Genomic DNA, 27067 nt, shown 5'->3' with positions numbered 1-27067 from the left:
ACAAGTCGATAGCACAGCAATTACCTCCAACCTGCCAAGTACGGCATGCGGCATTGACTGCCCCCGCCGGAGCCTCGGCGCTGACTCAGCCCCCGGAATGCCCCCAGTGCCAGACCAAGTGCCGTAAAGTCCGCTCTTACCATAACGGTCTACGGGATGCAGTTCACATGAGCGATGCTCTCTGTAGTCTCCGGTCTTGTTTCAATAACCCTGTATTAAAGCATCCATTTGCGTGAGCCCACGCCTTCCGGATGCACTGGCGGCCTTCTGCATTGATTGCATCTCCCCCGGATCAGCGATAAGGGTCACATCCCACGCTCACAATGTCTGGGATCGTGGAGACCTCTACGATGGCCAGCACGTCTAGTGCACCTTTGTTGCAGCATTTCGAATCCACAACTTTGCCAGAAGGTTCATCATTGTCGTCATTGCCACTCCAGATCCTCACTTCCCCCTTCGCGCCTTCCAACACGCCGAGACCTTTGCCCTCCGGACGGTTCCTCAAACGCTCGCCAGATTTTCCGGAATGAACGCCCTAGGCTATGGCTTTTGGAGCGGAGCAGACCCGACTATCGGAGCCGGTGACGCAGTGGCAACGGCAGCCAACGCGGCCGCGAATATGGCTGGAGATGGGACTGCGGGAGGAGTAGGCCAGGAAGGCGGCTACTACATTGCTGAGTTCTTGAGTGCTGTCAAGAAAGTTGGCGGCTTCTTTGGGTATCTGACCAGTCTATGGTCATTCGCGTGTTTGGTGGAGGTAGGTTTGGACTGTCACCGTTGGAAGTGTATGATGCTAATCGATCCAGGCACTTATTCTCAACCGCATCACAATCTATGCATCCACTCGGCGACACCTTCGACTGGGCTGGGAAAGACGCCTGGCTCTCCGTTTAATCCCTATTCTTCTCTTCGTGTTCCAAATCCTGAGTCTGCTCCGCGGAATTAGGTGCCAAACATCGCCCGACTTTTCTACATTTCGATACGGCAAGCCGGGAAAGCAACTCATATTCGACTATTCCAGTGATGGGGGCGCTCTTTATTCGTTCAGTTCCAAGCTTCTGGGATGGGAGTCGGTCGAGCAGTCCTGCAGCGCTGTGAAAATGGGCCGTGCAGGCACCTCATCGCCGATTCCATATGGGTCCTTTTCCCTCTTGTGGCCGACGTTTTTGCTTCTTTGCGGGAGCCATTTTGCCGAAACTCTGTCATGCGCATTGCAAGGAAAGCCTGTGATGACTGAGACGGGAATGTCTATTTTTGAGCATTCGCTTGCATTCGCCGAAGCCGAGTCGATGATCAGCAAATCGATCGGACTGGGCATGTTTGGTCTTCCAAAACAAAGTCCTCTCAGTGCTGGTTCATCTGGTGAAGCGTCAGCCTCGGTCCTTCAAATGCTCACAAGATCGCAAGTCTTGGAACGCATGAATGTCACGCCTGAATTGTTACTCATCGCATTGATATCGTGCTGTAACAGCCTTACATCCCATCTCCTAGACGTTGCCGGGAAGCAGAGCAGATACCGACTGCTCAATACTGCCTTTTGGGGTGCATGCTTCATGACAGCCATGTTATGGGGTTTAGAAGGCGGTCCGCCCATCAGCATTGAAACTGGCGTTCTGAAATTCCCAACTGTGTGCATTGTCGGGTTCATTCCTCACATACTTGTACTGCTTGGCATCGTTATCTGTGTCACAATTTATGGAATTGCGCTTACCATCACCGCTTTCTCGTTGCATCCAGAGTATGAACAGCCGGTCTCATTCCGTGAGCGGTTCATGCTCGCCCATGAAAATATGCAAGGATCCAACCAGATCCGCAGCATTCGCGTTAATAGACACGAGGATTTCTATACGACATTGCTTCGGATCGGCTATGTCGCTCTCACCGCTGCGAGCGAAGCCGTCTTCTTGAACGAAGGGAAAGCAGTCATCGCGCGGCGCATGACTTGGCTGGAAGAGGATCGACTCGCTGAGATCGAAGCTTCTCGAAAGAAGTATTCTTCGTATGGAAATTGGCAAAGTGAATCTAACACTCGGCCGATCGAGGCTCTGGGCTTTGCAAGCTTTGATCTTCCACAAGAACCTCCCACTTGGGAGAGTGGCTACGGCCGTGAAAAGAAGATTGAGAAACAAAAGAATGGTTCTCGCGCCGTTCGCTCCCAGGCCGAGCTTGGTGGAGTTGGAGCAGTGCGCGTATCCATTCGCCTGTGGCACGTCGCTTCGTTCTTCCGTGCTATTTCGTTGCTCGTCCTGCGCTGGGCTGCATTCGGACTTAGCACGGTGCTTGACCGACTGGGATTCACTGCTCGTCCAATGTGGCTGAAACGCCTGATTGAACACCGTCAACAAAAGGCCGAGACTGACAAGCCCGGCGGATCTCGCACGTTAAACTTCTGGATCCTCTCTGATGATGGAGAAATCCGACTTCCCGAGAACGGTGACTTCGATGTTGAGCTAGAGATGAGAAAGCGAGAGCGGACAAATCGAATGGAGCGATCGGGACTGGATGAAGGCTGGTTAGACGACAGGTTGTACGGCTGGTGGAGATCCGGCGGTGCCTGGGGTAACCAAGACCACAGCTCAGACTACCAACCCACAGCCGACGATGACTTTGACACTACCAGCATGGTGTCCATGTCGACCAATGCCTCCGAATCGGAATGGGAGGACTATCCATCTGACGACGGACGTCGAACTCCCACCCAACGTGAACCATACGCAGACAGGGCACGATCCGTCCCGCTCCAAGACCCTCTTCTTGACATGAGCACCCTCGCCCGTCTTCTCGATCCCCGTGACCGGGAAAGCAGAGAAGAAGCCCGCATCCTAGCCGCGCATCTCAAACCCAACCAGGACAGTCCCCGGATCATGACCCGCAGCCGCTACCAGAAAGAAATTGAACGGGAGAAATCCAAAATCATTTTCTCGTCTCGTCTGCATCAGCTGAATGCCATGGACTCCGGGTCCAATGGGCGGAAGCCCACCGCCGATGAAGAATCCGAGATTCTGGAAAAACTCATCCTCTCCCGTCGCGCGGAGACTTCATCTAACGCGGATGCTTCGTCTTGGGAGTCTGGTGCAACAGGTCTTGGTCCTAATGGCCCTCCTTGTGTGGTCTGCCAAACTAGCCCCCGAGCTATCATCACCTGGCCCTGTCGCTGTCTCTGCATTTGCGAAGACTGCCGCGTTAGTCTTGCGATGAACAACTTTGGCAGCTGTGTGACCTGCCGTCAGGAAGTTGGGGGATTCATGCGTCTATGGGTCCCGTGAAATATCAATTTCATATGCCACGGCGCCTTATCATTTTTTATCTTTGAAGGGTCGGCGTTTACTGGCTGTAACATATACATCGGATATCAGGCCGCACGAGATATCCTACCCTTTCCGTTTTAATGCTCACCCTTGCCGCTTCTTACTGGATAAAACTGATCACGCCCTTCAAGTTTTAAAGAATGAAATTGCTCCCTGAGTATCATGTGGCTTAGCCCTCTAGACGCTAAATCATTGGCGTCAGTCTATCATTATGACTTTAATTAGCGCACATGAGCAATCTAGCTCACTGTACTAGACTGCCGAGCTGACGCTATGTCACTGGGTATCAATTTTCAAAATTCTCATCAATATCTATACAACAAGACCAAAAGCTCTGCCATCATCTTCTTGAGGAAAAGAATACAAAACCAAACAATTCAATCCCCCTAGGCAAGACCTGCAGGCATCCAGCATATACTTCAGCTCTTGATCATCGAGCCCTGGAAGTAATTGAATGCTGCTTGGATACCACACTGGACCAATGCTTTATTCCAGCTTCTGCTAATGATATTATTATTCATCCACTGCCTGATAGTGTGCTTGTTTCCTCGGAACTGACAATGAAAGTTGACAAATGAATCATCAATAAATTGAAAGCGTCATTACTGGAAACTCTATTTGGGGATATATATAAATACCGAGGGAAGACCAGAAGGAATCTATAATAGCAAGTTATACAGTTTCCATCTCGAATTGATTATCCTCATGTCTTCACTAATTGTCGACGAGCGCTTTCCACCAATCAACAGTTCCACTAAACGCGACGTGACCACCGACGAAAGAACCACTGCAATCGACTTCGTCAACCGCCACAATTTCGTGTTCGAGGAATTCAATCATTCAAAGATGATGGGAACTTTTCTTCCGGATGCTGTCATCTACCACAGCCATGGCACTATCCGTGGTTTTGAGCAGATGAAGCTTTTCCTTGAGAACTTTTATGAATTCTTCATTCCAGGAGTCTGCCGCAGCGCCACAAACCATGTTGTCGACCGTGATGGGGAGGGAGGGGTCATGGTCCGATATCAGGAATGCCTCATCAGGTATGGTTGGAAGGGTGATGATGTGGCAGCTGTTAGTGGTGCAGACGTTGTCAGAGATGACGGTCTGCCATCGACATGGTGGCTTGGGACTATAATTGATAGGCTGAGGATGACTGCTGATGGCTGGAAGATTTTTGAGAGATACCTTGGTAGCCCTTTTCGAAATGGGAGTCTGGACCCGATGAATACGCAGTAATGTCTTCTCGGCATATCACTACTGACTCTATTGATAACAAATCAGACAAGCCAGTATGTAATTGTAAGCTGTAAAGAGCTAACCCAGGTACGAAAAGGGGATTTTTTTTATTATATTTTCATTTTACTAGTTGTTGCATTATATACGTAAGCGAAAAGGGATAGGTCATTGTTTATATAGATCAGGGAATGGTAGGCATTTACGGTCTATTTATATTGGATTGTGTGGTGAGCCTTGGAGCTGACTTCTCGGTCTAGAGAGATAGGACTAGAGGTCGAATACCAAATGCTTGTTGATATCATTGTCCAGCCATACAAGTTACCTCATGTAGATGTATGTGATCTGATAAACATCACAAGAACAACATTTTCTATGATTATTGGGCTATCGAATGAATTGAATGCCAGTCGCTCGACCAAAAATGCTTGTCACGGCAAGGAACCATCGCTTTCAGAGATGAGTATACAATGCGGTGAGCTAAGTTTCTGGTTGTATGGAAACCACTACACCCTCAGCTGAGAATAGTTCAAGTAATCCTGTATCAGTTGCGTAAAGCTACGCAGCCCGCATAAATATAATGGAAATCAATATCAAAGTCAATATCAAAATCATCGCACAACATAGATTGTATTAAGCGTGGCAACTATACAGGGATATACACCATTCCAGCCTCCACAGACCGAAACCCAGAATCTGGAAAGCAAATCCAGAAGTCCAAATCCAATCAGCCAATAAAGCCGATAGCCGATCCACAAAGACCAAGAACAGGGTCAAATTAGGTATAGATAAAATTACAGGACGTAGGCGGCAGCAGCGGCGAGGACAGCGACACCGGCCATGTTGCCCTTGACATTGGCAGCAGCGCCAGTGTAGATAGGGGAGCTGGCGGAGGCAGAGGCAGAGCCAGTCTTGGTAGCCAGAGGGGTGGAAGAAGCAGCGCCGCTGGAGCTGGCGCCAGAGCCGGAGCTGGAGCTAGCGGTGGCAGAGCCGGTAGCAGAGGAGGACTCGGAGGCGCTGGAGCTGCCGCTGGCGGTGGCAGTGGCGGTGGCGCTGGTCTCAGCCGGGGCGGAGCTGGAGGTGGTCTCGCTGGCGGAGGCGGAGGCGCTGCTGGAGGCCGAGGTGGTCTCGATGGGAGGGACCACGATGGGGTGGCCAGCGGAAGAGCACTGCTCAACAACGGCGTTGGAGACGGCTAGGGTGGGTTAGTGGGTTGGGTCATTGGGTGGACTGGGAGGGGAAGTCGACATACAGATCTGGTCCGAGACCTCACAGGCCTTCTGCACACAGGGGGTGATGGTGCCGACCAGAGAGGTCTTCTGGCAGTGGCAGGCGAAGTCGGTCAGCTCGGAGCAACCATCGGTGGTCAGGGCAGTGACGAAGCAGTTCAGCTAGAGTGATTGTTAGTCGGCATTCTTTGATGTGTGTCTGTGCTGTGGTGATAATTCATACCGAGCAGGCGGGGACGTTGGGCAGCTGAGCGTTGGCCAGAGTGGCAGCAACGAGGGCAATGAGAGCGTGGGAGAACTGCATCTTGAAGATATAGAAGACAAAGTCCGGATTATAATTCTAAAAGCGTGCTGGAAACGACAGTCAAGTTGAGCGAATGCGATGGGTTGTCGAGAAGAAGAGAGATCCGGACATAGAGGATGGGAAAGGCCTTTTATAAGCTTTGCCTGTGCCTGTGTCTGATACTCCACGATTGGGGTAACCCCTTTCAGGGTTGCACCAAGCGTTCATGGGTGGCCCCATCACATGTCTCCGCATGCTTAATGGGAGAGTCCTTCGACCAAAAGCTAGGACAAGACCGCGGTTGAGTCAGATCCGTAATTACCACTGAGCCGGGGTCCTGGACGCTCATTGCACGGCCAAGAGTGACGGTTGACGCCGGATCCTGTTCCCGCAGCCAAATAAGGGAGAACAAATGGCTAGCTCATGCTGTTGCCCTCGTACGGAGTACGTATGCCCGCGTTGCCAAGATAGGACTAGACAGGTTCGACAAAACAGTCTAAGAAAGGCTGGGCCGGTGGCAATGTCCATCTGTGGTGCACTACTCACTCGGAGCTAGTCAGACGGCCGGCTGGAGACATTGGGGTTGAATTTCCACCATCCCAGCCCAGACCCTTGCCCTCGAGGGACATGATGATAGGGCAGTGGTTGTGTAGCACATATGTGGGTTGTGCAGGATACCCACTGCAGGAAGTAACGTACGCAAGGAGATTGGTTGAAAAGCAGGATTCAAGCCATCGTGCGGTGTGGAGTAAAAATACAATGATGCTGTGCGTCAATTACCGCGAGTCCAGGGAGCATAGAGGGTGGCAATATGGTAATGTGAGACAGATGTCGAGAAGCAGAGGAAAATCCGGGGAAAGACTGGATCCCGGCAGGGCCCGAGGGAACGTAGCATCAGACTATCCCGATTGGGATGTGGTCCGACAATCCGTATATTTTAATTTATTCAGTTAATACGGTTAATATTGGGGTAGCACAGCGCTGTTAGATAAATTAAAGCGAAGGATCAAGGGCCCAAACTCAGGAGGTGGACATTTTAGACTTGGAACTGGTCAGGAACCATGTGAACCACAAGGACATGCTGATGCTGTAGACCTCGTGGGTCTCAATTCGCTGAGCGGAAATAATTCTGAAAGGAAACTCCGCGATTTCAGAATTCGACCGGACTGATGACCATTCGATATAGCCCGGGGAATCCATGGACTAGCGAGATACCCGAACCACAGCTACCCAAAGGTGAGTCTTGGAAGGCCGTACCTGCATATGAGGATCGCTGACTTCCACAGGGTAGATTGTACGATGCACACCTGCCATGGATGCCTGCACTGTATCCCCGAAGACACAGTGGGACAGGCGGGGTCTCCCGTAACCGACCAAAAGTGAGACATTTTAGCGGGACAAGTCTGCAGCTTCGCTTTTGGAGCGTGGGTCAAGGCTATCACATGGCACAAATGTCCTTGAGGGCTGGAAGGATTTGGCAAAGAGGCGTCGAGCCACTTTCGAGTTTCCAGGGAAAGAGCGCATAGACCTGGACGGGGGTACATCTGCATTAGGCTTAGACTTCATTCTGGTCAATGGGCGATCAGAGGCAAATGATGACTGTGGAGGCGTCGGAAGGCTGCAAAGCCCTTGTCTAGGGCCCTTCCGAATTTGTCTGTGAACCGTGGAAGTCAATCGAAGCGAAGCCTCTGCAGTTGCATAACAAGAACGACCAAGTCGAGAGACAAAACGATGATTTCTCCAAGATTGCGGGGGCGGAGTCTCCAAGCCGTGTGAATCCGGGGCGGTATCAAGCACGGCCTCGAAGATGTTCAGAGTCCGAGCCGAAATGAGTTGGCGTTAAACATTCCCTTGATCCAATATCGATGAGATAAATATAGTATGCTTCGGTGATCGATTGGATCAACGGCCTGTCACTTGCTGGCTCCTGGTAATTGGGATCGGCGTGTCCAGGGTCCAGGGACTCAATCATACGCAAGTGAGTCCTTGTTGTCTTCCATTGGTCTTCTGTCTATCTCAATCGAAGAGTAAAACGGAAGACTATTCTACCCCGGTGGAGGATTCACAAGCAAGGAGAGAAGTCCAGGAATTGCAAGGTGACGCAAAAGAAGCCTCCATATCTTACACGTGACTATCAGTTGCAATTGAAATTCAAGTGTTAGAAGTTGTCAAAGTGCTGGGATGCTCCAAATGTTCATTTCTCATTAATATCGTACATTCCCCAAACTCCGGACCCATGTAAAGTACCCAAGTAAAGTCTCCCTGTCCTCATGACAGCAGTTCATCGATGTACGCCCGTTCCTTGGTATCCTTGCCCTTGAGGATGACAGCTAGGACTTCAATAGGCGGGTTAAGCTTCAACGTGTTTGCGCGTCTCCAACGGTTGACACGAGCAATCCCAACGCATGGCTAGGGACAAGACGTTAGATATGATGCCTAGACAAGTCGGGTCTATAGAAAGAGCAAATAGTACGTACCCCATATTGGCTGGACAGATCAAAATGGCGAAGGACCTTCTCCTCCACATCTATGCCTTGCTGGTGAACTATCGGAACAAGTTAGTCTCGCATTCTGGTGACTCCCTCAGTACTCCTCAGTGGCAAAGCAACTTACTCCGAGGTGCCTTGCGACTCTCCTCCTGAGCCCGCCAGTACCGCCAGATATCTTGCTTGGTCAACTTCAAGGCCCGCTTATCCTCCTCCGACCAGGGCGCTGGTGTTTCAACTGTTGGCTGCGGGCGGACGGCTAGCTCTGCAACGTGGGGCTTGGAGGGCTCGACAGGGCTGACGGATACATTTTGCGGCTCGGGGGTGGCGGAAGTCGATTTCTGAGAGAGAGGGGGTGTTGAGTCGAGGACCTTCGCTTTGTCGGTTGGCTTGGTGACTGGCTTGGTGACTCGGGACCGGTTGCCGAAGGACAGCGTCGATTGCGCTGAGGTGGTGTTTCCCGCACGACGACGAGGAGGCATTTTGTGGTTGTGCTGTAGCTGTATGGAACAGAGATGCGGGTTCTAGGCGTGTAGTGGTGGGTGGTGAAGTGATGTGGAGGGAATGGTGGAGAAAAGCGTCATTCTGTTGCACTGGCAACCAAAGCTTGCCTGGTATTTGGGTTCAGGGGACCATACTGTAGACTATGTATACATATTATATTTTATTGAAAATACCTATTGGAATTGGTGGGTTAGCTGTTACAACTGTGGATTTGTTTAGCGAACTGTTAAGCGCCGTGTTCGTGATCTACAGTTCATGTAAGATGACGATGATGACATCGGTTGGAAATTGGGCGTGAGACATAAGACATAGACATAGAGACATTTGGTGATATACTCAAATCACTATAGAATCAACTATATAGTAATATCTACTACATCTACAGTAGATACAAGTTCCATGGTCGATCTACACTGAGGCTCCAAGTCGGGAGTTCAACCCTTCCCCACCAACCTGCGAGCTCAGCTTCCCAGCTTCCCAGCGTCACTCACCTCACACACCCTCACACTCCCTCTACACCTGACGTTATCTTCCAACCTCTCGAAATCCCTATGAACCGCGCGAAAGGTTCCCCCGGCCGATTCGCAAATACCCCACAACACGACCACCCGCCGCACGCCGATGGTGCGACAGGCACAACTTGATCGAGATGGCCGCCTTCGTGCGCGTTTCAGGCCCGGCAAATGGCAACTTCCTGATCGGATATCCGGGCATATCTGCGACGATGGTAAGCGCCCTGTACTACAACCTCGCGAGGTGTTCAACCCCCCTGTTCAACGGCCATTGACTGACGTATTCAAGCCTCGAGTCGAAGGTAAAGTCGAGATTCGACCCTGTGTCGGCATTACCGCCCCTGTCAACGTTTCACTCGTCACAATTTCCCTCCTCCGCCGCGAGACCATTCACCCTTCAGCCGACTCCCTCACAAAGAAGCGCCTGGCTCCTCCGCGGAAAGAGATCACGGATATCGTAGGCAAGGAGATGCTTCTGTTCCGATGTCCGGCTGGCAGAGAATACGAGGAAGTAATATCTATGGATTTACCCTTTGTGCTCTTTATTCCTTTTGGTCGTGGTGGCCGCGATGCCTCCAGGCGCGTACCCCCAGCCAGTGTACAACTCCCTAGTCGCACTGCCGAAACGTACTATGAGATGGTAGTCATGGTCCAACAAGGACAACAAGAGCAACGCAAATATACCTTCCCGGTTCCCATCGCACGCTACGACACACTCTCCACGTTCGGCATGTACAATCGCCCTGAGTCCGCGGAACGGGTATCAGATCATTTGGTCACCTTGGCCATTTCATTACCTCGCTGGTCGTATGGTCCCCTCGACCCTGTCAGTGTCTATGTCAAACTATCACCAAACGAGAGCTGGATGGGCAAAGCTCGCAAAGTGACAATTAGTAAGATCACTATTGGAATCGACGAAGAGATCATCTTCAATCACGAAGGCGACGAACCCCAACGGAAAGTCAAAGTGTTGGCCAAGAAGACGGAAAACATTGGTGTCAAATTACCTCAGTCAGGATATCTCACAAACCTCGGATTGGTGTTTCCCGCCAAGGATCTCCGCGATGCAGAGGGAATTCTACCACGAAGTAGGACGGCATTTCCGACATACGGGGTGAGCGGCTTCACAACCACTGCAAGTCTATATAAGATCGAGTACTATCTCACTGTTCGCGTTCGTCCCCCATTACCTTATTTTCATGTTCACCAAAGACTGACATCAACAGGCCCACCTTACCTCCGCAAGAGACATCACAATACGACAACCAATTGTAGTCTGTCCCCTCGACCACGCCGGCTGCAAAGAAGAAATGGAAGCAATCGAGCAAGCTGCCCGAGACGCCGCCCACGTCAACCCAGACAACCCCATGCTCCCCCTCCCCGCAATCGTTCGACCAAACGACCACAACGCCCTAAGCCATCTAGGAGTCGCCATCGTCGGCAACCAGAAGAAACCGTTAATCGACTGAACTGGACGATATCACTCTTGAATCTCAGGAACAGTGAAAGAAATATTTAATATCCTCCCCCGTCTCGACCCGCATCGGCAACCAACAGCTGGATTGTCTGCGTTGGTGATACCACAAACGGGGTGTCAGGGTCTCCAGCAAATAGCTATCACATCGAGGCGAATGGCTACACATAGTAACCACCCTATATCATGACATATCTTACGATTACATAGATGGAGTTTATTGCATGGCATTCCCGAAAACCGGCTGTTCATTTGTCTTGGGCAAAATGGGGTGTTTGGGCTGCCTATTATTTGGGGGTTTGGACTTGTGAGACTGAACTGGTCAAACTTTACTTCTTATCAATTCCTGCCTGGATTCATGTCCTTGGTACTGCTTTGACTTTGCCGACGAAAACGTCCGGCCATTCATCCTGACAGCTGATACGAGACATGTCAATACATGGAATTATGAATTATTTTCAATACTATGCATAAGTCTTGGACTGATGGCTGTGATATATCTGACACTGGCGTAGTTCGGCTGTTCCTTGTCAAGGGGAGGTTATGAGATAGAGTTAGAGATATAAAATCCGATTCGAGATATCATTGTCCAGCGCAAAAGGGGCGATTTTGTCATATACAAGCTGCCAAGAAGATCTATCGCACAGAAAAACATAGAAACATAAAGAATTAGGGTATTAAGCATCAGAAGCAAAGGAAAAATCCACAGAGAAGTGATCGCTATTTTCCGATGTCGAGGAATCCCATAGCGAGACTCAGCATGTCGGCATCAACCACCTGAGCATTGTTTTGAACGTGGCGCTCATTCTCGATATCGTGGAGGCATTCCTTTAGCATGCCTAGGATGGTTTGATATTGCCTGGAGGACGGACCGAATGTGTCAAGGGCATTCTCTAGGCTGTTGGATATCTGGATCTTCGTAAGTTTTATGTCTGTTTCCTTGGTGCGGGGTATAATGTACTTTGCGTAGAGTGTCATTGTAGTTTACGGCATGCTGGGCAGTAGTATTCATTGAGATGTGATGCTCTCTCGAAAGGATAGAGGCTTGCTGGAAATGTGCTAATATTTCGATGTTGATGGGACTCGCTTTTGTGGGGAATGGAATTTGCGCCTTAGGCAGGAGCATTATTTACTAGGGCTGTCAAATAAAAGATTCACTAGGTTTTGTTATTTTATACAGTAAACAAGACATATTGATTGATTTCCTCGACTTGCTTGGATCACTGTGAGCTCACCATGCGTGTATGTGACATACCCCTGCATAGAATGTCTCATACCTGAACTCTGACTCAAAGCCTCTTTCCACCACAGTTAAGGCTGACCAACTAGAGTACCTTCATAGCCCCTCTCAGCAATGTCGTCCTGTATGTTTCATATGTGAGATGACGAGCAAAAATATACACTAACGCTGTCTTTCAACAGCACCTCAAGATCGTCGACCCATCGTCATTTCAGGGCCATCGGGGGTCGGGAAAGGAACCCTGATCCAAAAGCTTTTCAACACACACCCGGAAACCTTTGCATTGGCTGTCTCTCACACAACACGAAGCCCGCGACCGGGCGAAGTGGAAGGCATAGCATACTACTTCGTCTCCGAGGCCGAGTTCAAGTCGCTCATCGCTGAGAATGCCTTCGTCGAACATACCTTTTTTAGCGGCCACCACTATGGCACGAGCAAATTGACTATTGAAAATCAGACGGCGAAGGGATTGATTGTCGTGCTCGATATTGAGATGCATGGTGTCCAGCAGATGAAGGAGAATCCTAGCTTCGAGGCGCGGTATATCTTTATTAGACCGCCCAGTCTGCAGGCCCTTGAAGAGCGACTAAGAAATCGTGGCACTGAGAGCGACCGTGATGTTGAGAAAAGACTGGCTCAAGCTAAAATTGAAATGGAATATGCTGATTCAGAGGATGCTTATGATAAGATTATCGTTAACGATGATTTTGACAAGGCATTTGAGGAGCTTGATGGATTTGTATACGACACAGCCTGACATAGCAGGACCTGTGTCTTTGACTATTGAAGTCTCTTAATATATCAGCTACCAGCAAAGTAGCCCTTAAGATCACATCCTCCTAGTCACGAAATTCCCATCTCCTCCAATCCCCAAGGTCTCTCCTCAATTCCACCTGCACTTCCATCTTTATCACTAATCGGATTCGCAAACTCAACCAAGAATCTAACCATCCACTCATCCATACAAAAGCTCGTATCAACCGAACGCCTGCAAGCACGATGAAAAGCCTGTAACCGCTCCATGCAAACATCAAGCGTAGGCCATAATTTCCGAAGTCGCGTAAGAATACAAAAGTTTCTCTCGAGTTTTCCCCTTGCAAGAGTGATACTTTCGTTGTCGACCTCGAAAAGCAGAGTGTGGATTTGTACCGTCGAAGCTATCACAAGCACGTGGCCGACCATGTTATATAGCACAGCGCAGCCGGGTACATCCTCCGAACTGTATATCATTTCACATAACTTAACGGCGTGGTCTTTGCATTGATTTGCGTAGAAGTGTGTGCGTGGCGAGAAAGATCGCGAGTCTTCGTGTAGAAAGCGGTAGAAAAGCATCTGACCGTAGTGATAGTAGCCTAGGTATAAAGTGACGAAGAGTTGGCCGAGTCCTTGGGATGCGTAGTGTAGGAGGTTCTCGCGTGTGTCTTGCATATCGCTCGGTAGAAGGGTAATCCATTCATCAAGCCTTGAGGAGAGGGTCTCAATGGTAGAGATGGCGTCCGGTGTTTCGATCTTGCTCTCGGCGGCTTGAATGTTGAAATCGTTGATTTGAGCTAAAATACGGTTGAGCCGGACCATTTGTGCTAGTAATGATGACGAGCGATCTTCTTCAACTTTGATGGCAAATCCCTGATGCCTGGTCATGTGTAGAAATGTGGCTTCATTCATTGGTAAAGGTATGTTGGGTTGTGGGATCATCAGGCGAGGGAGTCGGACTCCGGTTGAAGACCAAACGTCTATCATGCATAACGTCCACCAAACTGGCTTAGGTCAGTACGTTGCTGAAAACTGAAAATATAATATAGGCACCTCTCGTGTAAACTTCCTGCTCTACGCGGTTTGAAGCAGGGCAATTCGGAAGATCGAGCAGCTGCGCGATGCGGCATGCAACTGCGTAATAAATGGTTTCCGAGGCCGGTTTACCATCTACGACAGCAATGGCACCTAGCAAGACACATACTTGGATTGTTGTCAAAGAGACGTCGTTCAAGTCCAGCAATTGTTCACACCGTTTGGCATAAACCTTCCCTCTTTCTCGAGGGTCTATTTCCGCAAATGAAGGGTGTTCCGAGAACCTGGCTCAATTAGCAACCACCGTGAGAAATTGAGGCAAGACATACCGTGCAGACAATGCAAGCATCCCATACAACAAAATATCAGGCGCCTGGCCATTATGCAGATCCTCCATCAAACTTGGCCGATGGAAAAGCGAATGAAACTTATCATGCACATACTCGAAATAGAGTTGCACTAGCTCGGCGCAGAGAGATTGATCAGGTAAGGTGCATTGGTCGGTACTGTTTGGGGCTGCATGGCTTATTTGTTCTGGTGTTGATGTCCCAGTTTTAGTCACCGAAGTAGACTTTCGGGTACATACAAGGCTTCGGGCAGAACAATATGTACAAGAGTGACCAGGAGCTGGAATGTCGCATTTCCGCCGACGTTCGCTACACAGTTGTAATTAGGGCATATGTGGCGGATGAAATGGACTGCTTACCGGCAGATTGAACAAGCCTTTGCCAGTCTCATTGTATGTTAATAGATCTCGACGTAGATATGCACGTCTTTTACCGGGAAACTAAGAAAAGAGCCAGGATGGGGTGTAATGTGAAGGCGGGATTGGGCATTCGTCGCCAATAAGAGAGGTTGAAAACCGCAGCCGTTTAACCGCGTCTCCTCCGCATTTCCACCCCGCAACTCCATGCTTAAGAGACATGAGATCTTCCTATACTTCTATAACAGGTTATGCTATGGATTGGAGTCATACTCATAAACGGGACAAAAAGATACACTTATTTCCCGTCTACATTCATTGGAATAGTCATGCAGAGATGACGCGAACTTGTGATGTCACCCATGCATGTTTTCCTGTTGCCAAAGTTCCCCAAGGTGACTTCATGTATGTTTTTGAATAGACTTTCGAATCGCGGGAAATAAATGTCGCAAGATTAGAAGAGACTACGGTTTAGTCCCTAAATCCTCCAGTAGAAGAAAGCTGGGCACCAACATTCCTTCCTCAGACTAGTATGAGACACTTTTAGTTTGTCTTTACTATCCGTCATATTACAACTCACCATGGTTCATTCACGGGCCTTGATGGCTCTTGCAAAAGGAGGAACTGGCGGGTTTGGCAGCTTCACACCTTGAGCTGAATCAATATTTGGACGGGGTCCCTTGCAATGCGCAGCTTGCAGAATTTCCGCGGATTTGGAAATTCGCACTAAAAAAACATGCGCTGGAAGTACTGAAGATATCGTAAATGCGTGGACAGCTAGAGTGCTGCTCATTAGGATCATCACTTTACTTTTACCAGTTGAAGTTGACCAGTTGAAGTTGACCAGTTGAAGCTAGGCAAAAGAGGTCAAAGCAAGAAGCAAAGCTGGAGCGAAGAAGGTGCGTGAGACAATCTTATCGAGGGCCGTGGATTCTACAGACTATCCAAATTGAACTTCAGTGGCACTAACGATATATACACATCTGTATGTATGGGTTGACGTAGCCAATGGGACGCGACTAGGAAAAGCGCGTAAACATCCACACGATTCCCCCACTCTTCAAATTACGGACTACACGTCGGTTCTTTCAAGCCTCTCTTGGGATCCCCAAAATTCTCAAATGCAAATTCAGTTCATGTGCCGCGATACTCAATTGAATTCATCACATCAACCAACATGAGCTCCGGGCGTGCACCAGGCCAAAGATGCCAAGTTCCCTACCCCCAAGCCCTCTTGGACCGAGTGAAAGCAGCACATCACCCAAATCACAGCGTGATATCTCCCCCGAAAACCCAGTGCCATATGTGTTCCTCGTATTATACGACTGTTGGAATGGAGACAAATATGGTGGAGGAGAGACGATTTCAGGCGCCTATAGCTCCCTGGAAAAGGCCAACAAAGCTGCACTGGAAATATTCAGAGAAAATCATCCGGAATACTTCGAGATTGAGGAGGACATGTCTAATTGGTACTACAAAAACTCCAAGGGGAGTATTGAAATTGAAGGCGAAGAAGATACGGTTGCGTGGGATGTGAATAGCAACGGAGAGGTTTCAGTAAAAGCGCAGGGCACTGACGAATTCGGGGAACATTATTCTATTCGTGTAGAGGCTAAGAAGCTTCAATGAGGGTTCAAATGTTCAATCTCAAGGTTCGGGCTTCAATGAAGCCTCCCCTAACGGAGACGGTGAGAGATGCTGCGGGGCAAGCTTGGACACACAATTCACTCATAATTTTTCCCCCATTCCAACTTCTCTCACTTTAATTTCATACACTATGAGTTCAAGCATGGGCTCGAGTCAATTAAGCGACTTAAGCGAGGATGAAAGCTCAAATGACCTAGATGAGCCAACTGAACCAAATGAGCCTGGAGAATACCCCCGAGCCTTGATAAACCAAGTCAACACAGCATACCACCGACAGTCAGAACGGGATGTCTCTCGTGAAAACCCAGTGCCATGGATATTCCTTGTGACATATTCAAAGGATACAGGAGGGGGTCCTTCATTTACCATTGAAGGCGCATACACTTCCCTCGAGAAGGCCAACGCAGCCGCCATGGACTTTTTCCGTCGCCGTCATCGCGACCTATTTGAGGTTGCAGATGATATGTCGAACTGGTTCGATGAGAACGAATATGGTGGGGACGACGATGAAGAAATGACTGTTGGGTGGGAGGTTACTGCTCATGGCGAGCTATTGTTGAGAGCGGTTGGCAGGGACGAGTATGATGAGAAGTTTGATATGAAGGTGGTGGCTAAGAGGGTTAACTGAAAAGGAGTACATTCAAGCTTTTTCGTTGATTTTGTAAAGTCTTCACAGGTTCGATGGTGATATCAAGGCCATGAGCGCCCTCGTTGAGCAAGCCCCCCAAATATATAGTTATACTTGGTCTCGGCCGATTGTCAGTTTAGTGGCTTTTATGAGCTTCCAGTGGCCATCGGTGTACAGGAGACCCAGCCTTTCTTGTCCGGTTGCTCGGACACCCTAAACATCGAAAATTGAACGTCGGACCTTTTTGTGCATCCGGTGTGATCTCAGTAGGCAAGCTACCAACATCGCAACCTTGAATTGCGTAAACCCAATCTCAATCCCAACCAAAAGGATAAGCAAATGTCCGTACAATTGCCGACTCGTACAACACTGTGTTAGCCAAGAATTGACCGCATCTACCCAACTAAAATTGCGGGACAGCGTAGTGCAGCGGAATTGAGACGCCCGAGACCAATAAGAAGCCCCCAAAGCCGTCGAAACGGAGTATCCCCGGGCTTCCTCCACATTTGCATCCCCGCAACAACTCCACAAAACATATATATCGCTCAACATGCTAGCGATCAGCAGGTCGGGCTCCGTTAGTTTGAGCAAAACCTTGACAATTCCACTTTTCTACCACGTATCGCCCATTCATGGCAATTTCTGCATGAGTATTGACTTCTATACACTCCGAGCTATTACCCACTTCCGTTGGTGCAATTCCCGCAAGGGATACATATAAAAGGTATGCTTCTCGTGCCTTCTTCTCCTTCTTGCGAAGTGTACATCTACAACGCAAATAAGAATAAGCTCAGATGGTTCGCTTTTCAAGGGGTGTTGCGATGGCCTCGGGCCTCGTAGCTATGCTCGGGCATTTCCCGGCTGTGATGGCTCAGGCTTCTAGCAAGCGTTCGTTCTCCTTTTCTTACCCCTCAAATACAATTACTCCGCAGAGCTAACTTCTTCTACAGCTATCGTGGCGGACGGTACTTCGTTTGCCCTCAATGGAAAAACTGTATCGTATCGCTTCCATGTGGACAACACCACGGGTGATCTCTACGGTGATCACTTCGGTGGCTCGGTCACAGGCGATATTCCCCTAGAAACTGTTGGCGATGTCAACGGTTGGGTTGGGACTCCAGGTCGTGTGCGCCGCGAGTTCCCAGACCAGGGACGTGGGGATTTCCGGATTCCTGCTATTCGCATTCGCCAGTCTGAAGGGTATACCGTCTCCGACTTGCAGTACAAATCTCACAAGATCGTTGCTGGGAAGCCTGCCCTTTCTGGATTGCCGGCTACCATGGGCTCCAAAGAGGATGTTAGTACATTGGTCGTTCATCTGTACGACAAGTACAGTGATGTGTCGGCCGACTTGTCATATTCAATTTTCCCCAATTATGATGCTATTGTTCGCAGTGTCAATGTCACGAATCATGGAACAGCAAACATCACTATCGAGACTCTGGCTAGTTTGAGCGTGGACTTGCCGTTTGAGGATCTGGAGATGATTAGCCTTCGGGGAGATTGGGCAAGGGAGGCTCACCGCGAGAGACGAAAGGTTGAGTACGGCATCCAAAGCTTTGGAAGTGCCACCGGTTACTCTTCTCACCTTCATAACCCATTCCTGGCGCTCGTGGAGCCTTCAGCAACGGAGTCCCATGGCGAAGCATGGGGTTTCTCGTTGGTGTACACAGGCTCATTCTCAATCGACGTCGAGAAAGGCTCGCAGGGCTTCACTCGCGCTTTAGTTGGCTTCAACCCTGGTCATCTTTCTTGGAATCTCCCACCCGGGGAGACACTCACCTCTCCAGAGTGTGTCTCGGTGTATTCCAAGGATGGAATTGGCGGCATGTCGCGCTCCCTGCACAGCTTGTATCGCAAGCATCTCATCAAGAGCAAGTTCGCCACTAGTGATCGCCCCGCTCTTCTCAACAGTTGGGAAGGACTCAGCTTCGACTACAACGAAACTAGCATCTACAACTTGGCAAATGAGGCCGCCGAAGTAGGCGCCAAGTTGTTCGTCCTGGATGATGGCTGGTTTGGAGAGAAATACCCGCGAACATCCGACGAACAAGGACTGGGTGACTGGGTACCCAATCCAGACCGGTTTCCAAATGGTCTCGAGCCGATGGTGAAGAACGTCACCGGGCTTAAGGCCGCGAACTCGTCAACAAACATGCGCTTTGGTATCTGGGTCGAGCCTGAAATGGTCAACCCCAACTCGACCCTGTACGATGAGCACCCCGACTGGGTTTTGCATGCAGGGCCTTACCCACGGACCGAGAGACGTAACCAACTGGTGCTCAACCTTGCGCTGCCGGAGGTCCAAGAATTTATCATCAAGTCGGTCTCAGACATTCTGAACAGCGCTGATATCACCTACGTCAAGTGGGACAACAACAGGGGTATGCACGAGATGCCTTCCCCGGCCACCGACCACGCCTACATGCTCGGCATGTACCATGTCTTCGACACATTGACCTCGAAGTTCCCCGACATCCTCTGGGAAGGCTGTGCCTCAGGTGGTGGCCGTTTCGACCCAGGCGTTTTGCAATACTTCCCGCAGATTTGGACATCGGACGACACCGACGCCGTCCAGCGCATTACCATCCAACTTGGTACTTCACTCGCCTACCCGCCCAGCGCAATGGGTGCTCACCTCTCCGCCGTTCCGAACCAACAAACTGGTCGTACGGTTTCAGTTGCATTCCGAGGACACGTCGCGATGATGGGTGGATCCTTTGGTCTGGAGCTTGATCCGGCTGAGATGCCCGCCGATGACAAGGCTGCTCTACCGGGGCTCATTGCTTTGGCTGAGAAAGTGAATCCCATTGTATTGACTGGTGATATGTGGCGATTGAATCTACCGGAGGACTCGAACTGGCCTGCTGTCTTGTTCATCTCTGAAGATGGTCAACAGGCTGTGTTGTTTGTCTTCCAGCTAAGTGCGAACATCGACCATTCCTGGCCGCGTATCAGGTTGCAAGGCTTGGATGCAAAGGCGTCCTATAAGATTGATGGTAATGCGTCGTATACAGGTGCCACTTTGATGAACCTTGGTCTGCAATTCCCATTCGATGGCGATCTGGGTAGTCAAGTTGTGATGTTGGAGAAACAGTAGAAAGACTGCGTGTTTGGAATAAAGTTGCAAAATTGTTGCTAGAATACGACAGTATTGGCCATAGAACAGCAACTAAATATCAATGAATATTGCATCCTATAATAGCAACGTTCAATAGCGAGGTTCAAACATTAGCTGTTGTTAGAGAAGTTGGAGATGTCCTTATCGATAAGCAACTTTTCTCCCCTCCGATTTCTGACTTCGCAATATTTGAACCCCAGCCTCATTTTTGACTCACCATGGCCGATGTAGATGAGGATGTTGTCCAGACCCCTGCGACTGGGCAGGTCGAGGTCGACCTGTCCGACGAAACGCAGGACTTTCGTTTCCTGAACCACCTAAACTTGTACGCGCCCGAACTTACCTGATTGCGACCATGTCGACTGTCATTGGCCTTGAAGGCCGTCTTTGCTCTTGCTGACCCTGTTTCTCTTGCAGTCTCTCCGATGCCGCATCCCCCAGCATTCCCCGCCGTGGAGAGAAAGACTTCGAACCCAACCCGACAGAACACCAGGCCGATGTCCTCTCCGCGTCGCGAGATGCCATGCACAATGCGCTCTCTTTTCCACGCCTACATCGTCCGAAGACTACGATCATAGGATACTATGCGCCTGGGGGATATGCCGCCCAGGCCGAGCTAGATGCACAGCAAGATACACAGCAAGCCAAACAAGACGAGAAGACCTCGGAGTCAACCCAAAAGAAACCCCCGACAGACGCCTCAAAGACTGCAACGAAACCCGCTAATGTCTCCTCCGATGCATGTGTTTTCGTGCCTAACCCTAAAGGACAGTTCTTCAAGACATTGGGCCAGGCTGACCGGAAGAATCGTGTCTGGCTATTACCAGAGGAGGCATTATATCTGCTCGAGAGAGGTAGTCTAGATATCAGATGGCCTAGCACGTCTGATCCCGAAGCAGTCTCCATTCCTATGAGCTTGCAGGCTGCATATGCATGCTTTGTGGGACACGGTGGGCTCACGCTTGAGCGCTTCTCTGTGTACACTGGTCTTAAGCGTCTTGGTTATGCACTCGTGCGAGCTCCTGGTTGGCCTGATGAAGTCGAGGCGACAGAGGACACTGATCCTGCCAGTGAGCCCTCTCCACCAAAGCTTCACGGTCCCGGTCTAGCAGGAATACTAGGATCCCTGTTTAAATGGATCCACGACCCTCAAAAGACAGCCTCTACAGCCACCGGCCCTATCATTGGCTTTGGCATCCACCGCCATTACATGGATGTATATCGAAAACTAGCCATCATTCCTTGGTACGACCCGGTCACCGCACCCCCATCAAAGCCCTCAGATACGACACCACCTTTCCGCGTCGTCTTCCACATCTATAAGCCCTCAACTCCTTTCAAAAAGTCCGCTCCTCCGGCTCCCGATTTCCGCGTCGCTGTAGTCAGCACTCGCGATCAAACCACCATGCCTACCCTTCCTCAACTCGGTGCATTGCTTGAAAGTACACCACTTGATCCTCCACACGGAGAGAAGATGCAACGCATGATGTATATGCGACTGCGTCATGGGTACCGTAATGTCGTCATGGCTGTTGTTGACCAGGGTGTCGTCAGCTACTTGCGAATTGCTGATTCCGCATTCGGGAAGGAGAAGTTGTTCGAGAATAAGGGTGGCCCTCAGGGTAATAAGCGCGGAGGCCGGGGACCTGGTGGTCCGAACAAGCCGAAGAGACGTTGATCCAAGGAAGGGCTCGATATATTCCTTGATTGAGAACGGTTATCTGTTCCATCGCTATATATTACGTTCGAAACTTGGCATTCGGACTCGTGAAACCACTGCTAACCAGTTGCTCCTGAGACCTGGGCTGGTTTTATTCAGCACTTACCACGTGTGCTCCACGTAGTTCAGTCGAGAGTTGGAAACGGTTTCCAAACATTTAGCCCACTCCCGAGGTCCTCTGGGGATATCCCAATTTGGCCAACATAGGGGCATTGGCTATCCCGCCCTTGGGCTTATTTCAGTTTGATCTAGTCATAGAGATCTACTGTAATTGCTTGTGTACATACTCCACCAGGGATTACTGTCCCTGGTTAAATTTACGAACTAATGCAGCCATGCATAGTAATCACCATTAGATTATTATATCGCGTACAATGCAGTGTATATCACAATTTCCAGTCTAGATCACGATGTCCAGTCCAGATCATAATTTCTCGCTTATTCACATCGCGTCTTAGTATCTCGAGGCCTGCAAGGTCTCGGCACCTATTATAAAGAGGTCAAACGATTGCCTCCAAAGTGAATCCGACTCTCTTATCTTTACAACCTGTTAAACTCTTGGTCTTCTATCTACCTCTTCGATCACCGGCCGTTCATATGACATCCTGTCGTATATTTGCTTCCATCTTTCAGATCAGATTCCGAAGTACACAGTCCTCGATTTCTGTCACATCTAGATTTCGACTAAACCGAGGCTTTTATCAAGACATCGGCCAAGACACGAAAGATTCTAACAAATTTTCTCAGTATTCAGCAGCAGCAGCAGTATCTCATGCTGAGGGCGGATGTTCATTTTCTCGAAATGATACCGCCAGTACTAAATTTGAAAGAAACCCTTTATTCGCCATAATGCGAGGTAACGACTTGCATTTACTCTTCGCAAGCTGAATATAATTACGCGGACTCCGGGTAGTCATGGGCCTCGCAGCTAAAGAAGAGATCATATGTTTTATTACGAAGTTCTGGATCCTGGAGCATTGCCTGGAGATCCTGGAGGACTACGAGGACCTCAGGATCTCCAGGCAATGCTGTTTATCCAGTCCTTCACAATACATCACACTGTCTCAGTCGGGTTAAGATTAGGAATCATGTCGGGCATCCACAAGTCCTTGGGGTCAGTTGGCCACAAATAGATCATGTGTCATAACTCTTGTGGGATTTGAATTCGCTAAGTAGCCTATGTAATGCAATTAACCCATTCATAGATAAGAATGTCAACATCATTTCACAGCCGGTACATCTCACTGCGACTGCGTGCCCCATCAAAGACGCAGGTATTATCCAGCGGGACATACTGCCGAGTCAAAACCTTCAACGCCTCCTGCGCAACAAGGCCACCCGTCAAGGAAGAAATATTATGCAGTTCACCACCCTCAGCACGTCGCAATTCCTGAATCGCATCAGTGATTTGCTGTTTCGCATCCTCGCCAATACCGTCCCCATTAGCACCATTCAACAACGCCAAAATTCGTTGTGTATGGCTATTCCACAGTCCAGAATCATCGACTGATAGGCTCTCCTCTTGGCCACTTGACTGGATTTCATCGACGACCGAGTCCAGGATCTGGCACGCAATGAACGCTGGCATTAGCGAATCCGGCATGCTCAGCTGGTTCCGGATTGTCTTCCATGTTGCTATGTCGCTGTCGATGCTGACTTGGGGGATGGAGCGGCCTCGCACGACCTTGATGTGTGCCGCATTTCTGCAGAAGACTTCGATTTCGCGGTCGAGAATTGCGGGGGTTTGTCTTCCGAGCTGCGACTCGAGTTGGCGTACTGTTGCTGTTACTTCTTCGACGTCCTGGCGCGCCTTGGCCTTGTAGATATTTTGGAGGGAGATGTAGTCTGCAGACTGGGCTTTCATGTCTGGAAGAGAGCCAGGCAGGGGGAGGACGGCGTGAGACTCGTAGAAGGTTTTGATTGCTGAAGCGATGATCCAGAAATCTTGGGATTTTGGTGATAGCTGCTTGCATTCATCCATATCGAAGATCTCGCGAATCGAACTGCGCAGACTGAAGGGTGAGATGGTCTTCAGCACGGCGGCCGCTGCCTCATCAAAGTTCTCTTCGCCACCTTCAGGGTTGCTAGTCCGGGCTTGGGATCGCACGAATTCTCTGAACTCGGTCTTTTCTTTGTAATTGCCTGGCGCATTTCCGTCATGAGACTGTTTCCACTGTTCCAGGAAGCGGAGCAGGAGAAGGATGTAGGGCACATGACCATGTTGGTGGTCATCCAGGCTATTAAGATCACTCAGTTTGGCTGTCGCGGCGACGAGCTCAGGCCAGGGGTTTAGCAGACGCAGGTCTTGGGTTGATTCTGGATCCGGGTGTGTTTCAACAATGGGGAACTCGGCTGGCAGTTGCACCGAAAATGAGGAGAAAAATCCCACTGAATGTATATAGAGCACTGGAATGCCCAGTTCTTTGGCTACATGGCAAAGAGGTGCCAGGGACGAGCGCTTGGTTGGCCCAGAGACAATCACTAGCTTGTGTCGGGGTAGAAAGTCTGGGTCTTGCAGAAGATCCGTGATATTCTGTATTGAGAGTCAATCATCCGTATCTTACCTTGATTAGACAAGAGACATACCTTAGAATAGAAGTATCCCTGCACATCTGGGTTTAGTTCTCTCAACAGACGACATGTTTCCTCAGCGCGGGATTTGCCCAAGGACTCCTCTTCCAGGAAGAAGTTCACACCGAGATCACTCTCCGTGACAGTTGCCGGATCAACAATGGTAAAGCCCCCAATGCCAGGCAGTACCAGGTTCTTGAGCGTTTCAACGCCCGCAACACCAGAGACGCCCCTGTTGTTGTAGCCGAGCGGGCCATCGGAATTCACCAGAAGCACACGGGAATCCTCCAATGCCTGCTGACCAGTTGCTGCCCACAGACGGAGCTGGCGGTCATATTTGCGCTCCTTCGACGTTGGCCCTGTCAAGGCTGCGGGGAAGGAGTCCGACATTGTGTTGAGGTATCAAGCAGTGCGGGAAAGAGTGGAAGTTTTAAAGCTCAAACCAAACACACAGTTCGACTGGAGCCTTCTTGGCTTTCTACCGTTTGCATTACCAGCTATGCAGGTTCTATCTTGGAGCTGCCCATGTCGACTTGTTCTCGTTGATGCACGATCTTAGTCAGCGCGCAGGTGATTTTCTGCCTCATAATCATGGCCACCAATATATCTTCACGATGTGTAAGATGAAGAATAGTAATCTTCGATGATTGATCCAGTAGCAAAAGCCATCTACAAGCATGAAAGCCTCCATAAGGACAGGTGCCCCCAGGGTACTAATATGATCAGTGTCCTTAAAGTGAAACTAATTGTAGACAAAAGTTGGCACTCACATCTATAGAGATGCTTGTCTGTACCTACGACATGAAAACAGCCAAACAGATTGCCATTTATAGTATTCTTTTTAGAAGCCCAAGGACTGCCTAATTTCCTGGCCTCTTCTCCTATTTCCACCGCCCTCTTCGCTGTTCATATCCTCGTCGAGGAAGTTGTTTTCCTCGCAGGAACCATTTCAAAGAGAGATATCGAGGACACCATGTCCACTAGATAAAATAAAAGTGAAAGGGGTGAAACGCTTTGCTTTATACCTTTAAGGCCACAAGTAGTCCTCAGAATAAACACTTGTTCCGCCTCTCGAATCTTGGTCTTCACTTCGGAGGTATGTGTCCGAGGAAAGGGTCCACACGTCAAGGCGAACAACTATCGGTGCTACGAGTTCCCGTTTCAGAATGCGCGTAATGTTTCCCTAATAGTATCCATGCCCCACTGGAGTGCAAGTAAGAATTGGGAGCATTTTATAGTGGCAGAAAAAGCCACCGCTTCGATAAATAGTGAACAATCGAACAAACCCCACATGCCAATGACGCTATAGCGCAGACTATAGTGCAGAAAGTAACCTATTCGATCCGACTACCTCAACTAAAAAGCGCTCAAGCCTAAAAAAAAGCCCTATAAAGCACAGCGGACCCATGGTCCAACCAGCCCGCCTCATCTCCCCTCTTTTTCGTAGAACCCCCACACTTCCACCCCTCCGACTCCCAAGCCTCCGACAAAGTCTCTCCAGACTCCAATCCACCATGTCCGCCGTCGAACTAGCCAAGCAGGCCGCCGCAAAGGTCGCCGTTTCAAACCACTACCCGAAAGATGCCCGCTGGGTCGGCATCGGCAGCGGCACGACAATTGTCTACGTCGTCGAGGCCATCAAGGCTCTCGGCGTGGACACCTCCGCCACCAGATACGTCCCGACCGGTTACCAGTCCAAGCAGCTGATCGTCAATGCCGGTCTGACGGCTGTTGAATTCGATGCTATTCCCCAGGGTACCATTCTCGACGTGGCGTTTGACGGCGCGGACGAGGTCGATGAGGATTTGAACTGCATCAAGGGCGGTGGTGCGTGTTTGTTCCAGGAGAAGATCGTCGCTATGCAGGCCCGGGAATTTATTTGCGTTGCTGGTGAGTATTGAATCTGTATGAGTTGGAGAGATTCGCCAATTCATATTTACTGTTTCTGTGTTTGCTTTGCTGGTTACTGACTCATGTCTACTAGACCACCGCAAACTCCAAACCCGCCTCCTCACGAGCTGGAAGACTATTCCCATTGAAGTTGCCCCGATTGCTGCCCACCGTGTCATTGCAAAGCTAGTGGAACTCGGCAGTATCGATCCTATTATTCGGCCTTCCGCTAGTGCCAAGGAAGGTCCTCTGAAGACTGATCAGGACTTCTTCATTATCGATGCTCCTTTCCCGCCGATGCTGATCAAGTCTGATCTCGCCGCTGGTCAGGAGGGTAACGGCAAGGATGGTGTGTGGGCGGTTGATGTGCTGTCCCACAAGATCAAGGATATTGCTGGTGTGCTTGAGGTTGGTATCTTCAGCGGTATGACTGGACCGGAGGCTACTGCTGCTGGTGGAATTGGTGGACAGAAGCCTGTTGCGGCTTACTTTGGTATGGCTGATGGCTCGGTTTCTGTCCGCAAGGCTCAGTAGAGGCGCGCGATTTGGATCGGGAGAGAGAAGAGGAGGTTGTTGTGGGATATGAGACTACGTAAATAACATAGATGATACCAAGATTTGCTTTTTGTTCAACCTTGGAAGAGAGGCTAGAAAATGGAATTGAAGTGTATGCTTAAAGCTTGTTTAGATTGTTTTTGATTGAATTTGCTGTGTGGTATCAAAGGAC

The 27067-nt window shown here is 49.7% G+C and overlaps 14 protein-coding genes across 14 annotated transcripts; 9 read left to right on the top strand and 5 right to left on the bottom strand.

The window, feature by feature from the left end:
• Positions 1-323: 323 nt before the first annotated feature.
• N7446_006000 (putative ubiquitin-protein ligase (Asi3)) lies at positions 324-3404 on the top strand (the record flags this gene model as incomplete). The annotated part of the gene is given in 3 exon segments (XM_058514748.1): positions 324-366; positions 384-757; positions 807-3404. 3 exon segments carry the CDS (start codon positions 324-326, stop codon positions 3264-3266), a joined length of 2877 nt encoding a protein of 958 aa, XP_058371926.1. The 3' UTR covers positions 3267-3404.
• Positions 3405-4013: 609 nt separating this feature from the next.
• N7446_005999 (uncharacterized protein) lies at positions 4014-4547 on the top strand (the record flags this gene model as incomplete). Its single annotated transcript, XM_058514747.1, has 1 exon — positions 4014-4547. One exon carries the CDS (start codon positions 4014-4016, stop codon positions 4545-4547), a length of 534 nt encoding a protein of 177 aa, XP_058371925.1.
• A 712-nt stretch (positions 4548-5259) lies between these two features.
• N7446_005998 (CFEM domain-containing protein) lies at positions 5260-6104 on the bottom strand. Its single transcript, XM_058514746.1, has 3 exons — positions 5997-6104; positions 5797-5935; positions 5260-5739 (listed from the first exon to the last, which is right to left on the bottom strand). The coding sequence occupies exons 1-3, from the start codon at positions 6075-6077 to the stop codon at positions 5339-5341; spliced, it is 621 nt and encodes a 206-aa protein (XP_058371924.1). The 5' UTR covers positions 6078-6104; the 3' UTR covers positions 5260-5338.
• Positions 6105-8324: 2220 nt separating this feature from the next.
• On the bottom strand, positions 8325-9024 carry N7446_005997 (putative DNA polymerase delta subunit 4; the record flags this gene model as incomplete). Its single annotated transcript, XM_058514745.1, has 3 exons — positions 8325-8465; positions 8534-8601; positions 8670-9024. 3 exons carry the CDS (start codon positions 9022-9024, stop codon positions 8325-8327), a joined length of 564 nt encoding a protein of 187 aa, XP_058371923.1.
• Positions 9025-9381: 357 nt separating this feature from the next.
• On the top strand, positions 9382-11513 carry N7446_005996 (arrestin C-terminal domain-containing protein). Its single transcript, XM_058514744.1, has 3 exons — positions 9382-9773; positions 9848-10732; positions 10785-11513. Exons 1-3 carry the CDS (start codon positions 9696-9698, stop codon positions 11025-11027), a joined length of 1206 nt encoding a protein of 401 aa, XP_058371922.1. The 5' UTR covers positions 9382-9695; the 3' UTR covers positions 11028-11513.
• A 239-nt stretch (positions 11514-11752) lies between these two features.
• On the bottom strand, positions 11753-12044 carry N7446_005995 (uncharacterized protein; the record flags this gene model as incomplete). Its single annotated transcript, XM_058514743.1, has 2 exons — positions 11753-11941; positions 11994-12044. 2 exons carry the CDS (start codon positions 12042-12044, stop codon positions 11753-11755), a joined length of 240 nt encoding a protein of 79 aa, XP_058371921.1.
• A 342-nt stretch (positions 12045-12386) lies between these two features.
• N7446_005994 (guanylate kinase) lies at positions 12387-13029 on the top strand (the record flags this gene model as incomplete). Its single annotated transcript, XM_058514742.1, has 2 exons — positions 12387-12396; positions 12455-13029. The coding sequence occupies 2 exons, from the start codon at positions 12387-12389 to the stop codon at positions 13027-13029; spliced, it is 585 nt and encodes a 194-aa protein (XP_058371920.1).
• A 79-nt stretch (positions 13030-13108) lies between these two features.
• On the bottom strand, positions 13109-14780 carry N7446_005993 (fungal specific transcription factor domain-containing protein). Its single transcript, XM_058514741.1, has 3 exons — positions 14390-14780; positions 14079-14344; positions 13109-14029 (listed from the first exon to the last, which is right to left on the bottom strand). Exons 1-3 carry the CDS (start codon positions 14455-14457, stop codon positions 13116-13118), a joined length of 1248 nt encoding a protein of 415 aa, XP_058371919.1. The 5' UTR covers positions 14458-14780; the 3' UTR covers positions 13109-13115.
• Positions 14781-15969: 1189 nt separating this feature from the next.
• On the top strand, positions 15970-16392 carry N7446_005992 (uncharacterized protein; the record flags this gene model as incomplete). Its single annotated transcript, XM_058514740.1, has 1 exon — positions 15970-16392. The coding sequence occupies one exon, from the start codon at positions 15970-15972 to the stop codon at positions 16390-16392; it is 423 nt and encodes a 140-aa protein (XP_058371918.1).
• A 148-nt stretch (positions 16393-16540) lies between these two features.
• N7446_005991 (uncharacterized protein) lies at positions 16541-17038 on the top strand (the record flags this gene model as incomplete). Its single annotated transcript, XM_058514739.1, has 1 exon — positions 16541-17038. The coding sequence occupies one exon, from the start codon at positions 16541-16543 to the stop codon at positions 17036-17038; it is 498 nt and encodes a 165-aa protein (XP_058371917.1).
• A 794-nt stretch (positions 17039-17832) lies between these two features.
• On the top strand, positions 17833-20138 carry N7446_005990 (alpha-galactosidase; the record flags this gene model as incomplete). The annotated part of the gene is made up of 2 exons (XM_058514738.1): positions 17833-17926; positions 17989-20138. The coding sequence occupies 2 exons, from the start codon at positions 17833-17835 to the stop codon at positions 20136-20138; spliced, it is 2244 nt and encodes a 747-aa protein (XP_058371916.1).
• Positions 20139-20377: 239 nt separating this feature from the next.
• On the top strand, positions 20378-21837 carry N7446_005989 (tRNA-splicing endonuclease subunit SEN54 family protein; the record flags this gene model as incomplete). Its single annotated transcript, XM_058514737.1, has 2 exons — positions 20378-20484; positions 20577-21837. The coding sequence occupies 2 exons, from the start codon at positions 20378-20380 to the stop codon at positions 21835-21837; spliced, it is 1368 nt and encodes a 455-aa protein (XP_058371915.1).
• Positions 21838-23104: 1267 nt separating this feature from the next.
• On the bottom strand, positions 23105-24840 carry N7446_005988 (NEDD8-activating enzyme E1 regulatory subunit; the record flags this gene model as incomplete). Its single annotated transcript, XM_058514736.1, has 2 exons — positions 23105-24412; positions 24466-24840. 2 exons carry the CDS (start codon positions 24838-24840, stop codon positions 23105-23107), a joined length of 1683 nt encoding a protein of 560 aa, XP_058371914.1.
• Positions 24841-25849: 1009 nt separating this feature from the next.
• N7446_005987 (ribose-5-phosphate isomerase RKI1) lies at positions 25850-26895 on the top strand. Its single transcript, XM_058514735.1, has 2 exons — positions 25850-26340; positions 26435-26895. The coding sequence occupies exons 1-2, from the start codon at positions 25857-25859 to the stop codon at positions 26872-26874; spliced, it is 924 nt and encodes a 307-aa protein (XP_058371913.1). The 5' UTR covers positions 25850-25856; the 3' UTR covers positions 26875-26895.
• The last annotated feature ends 172 nt before the right edge of the window (positions 26896-27067 follow it).

Source organism: Penicillium canescens, assembly GCF_028828765.1.
Source record: "Penicillium canescens strain IBT 15451 chromosome Unknown utg000004l_segment0_segment0, whole genome shotgun sequence".
NCBI classification, from domain to species: Eukaryota; Fungi; Ascomycota; class Eurotiomycetes; order Eurotiales; family Aspergillaceae; genus Penicillium; species Penicillium canescens.
Note: the sequence above shows the minus strand (reverse complement) of the source record. Positions and strands in the feature narration are given on the sequence as shown.

Excerpts from the sequence above, each read along its gene's own strand:
- N7446_005993 (XM_058514741.1), bottom strand. The coding sequence starts at position 14,457 with ATGGAGGATCTGCATAATGGCCAGGCGCCTGATATTTTGTTGTATGGG. Across the intron at positions 14,345-14,389 it reads ATGCTTGCATTGTCTGCACG|GTTCTCGGAACACCCTTCAT; the intron begins GTATGTCTTGCC and ends TAATTGAGCCAG. Across the intron at positions 14,030-14,078 it reads GCAGGAAGTTTACACGAGAG|TTTGGTGGACGTTATGCATG; the intron begins GTGCCTATATTA and ends GACCTAAGCCAG.
- N7446_005987 (XM_058514735.1), top strand. The coding sequence starts at position 25,857 with ATGGTCCAACCAGCCCGCCTCATCTCCCCTCTTTTTCGTAGAACCCCC. Across the intron at positions 26,341-26,434 it reads GGAATTTATTTGCGTTGCTG|ACCACCGCAAACTCCAAACC; the intron begins GTGAGTATTGAA and ends CATGTCTACTAG.
- N7446_005996 (XM_058514744.1), top strand. The coding sequence starts at position 9,696 with ATGGCCGCCTTCGTGCGCGTTTCAGGCCCGGCAAATGGCAACTTCCTG. Across the intron at positions 9,774-9,847 it reads CGGGCATATCTGCGACGATG|CCTCGAGTCGAAGGTAAAGT; the intron begins GTAAGCGCCCTG and ends GACGTATTCAAG. Across the intron at positions 10,733-10,784 it reads AGTACTATCTCACTGTTCGC|GCCCACCTTACCTCCGCAAG; the intron begins GTTCGTCCCCCA and ends TGACATCAACAG.
- N7446_005998 (XM_058514746.1), bottom strand. The coding sequence starts at position 6,077 with ATGCAGTTCTCCCACGCTCTCATTGCCCTCGTTGCTGCCACTCTGGCC. Across the intron at positions 5,936-5,996 it reads CCAACGTCCCCGCCTGCTCG|CTGAACTGCTTCGTCACTGC; the intron begins GTATGAATTATC and ends CAATCACTCTAG. Across the intron at positions 5,740-5,796 it reads TGAGGTCTCGGACCAGATCT|CCGTCTCCAACGCCGTTGTT; the intron begins GTATGTCGACTT and ends AACCCACCCTAG.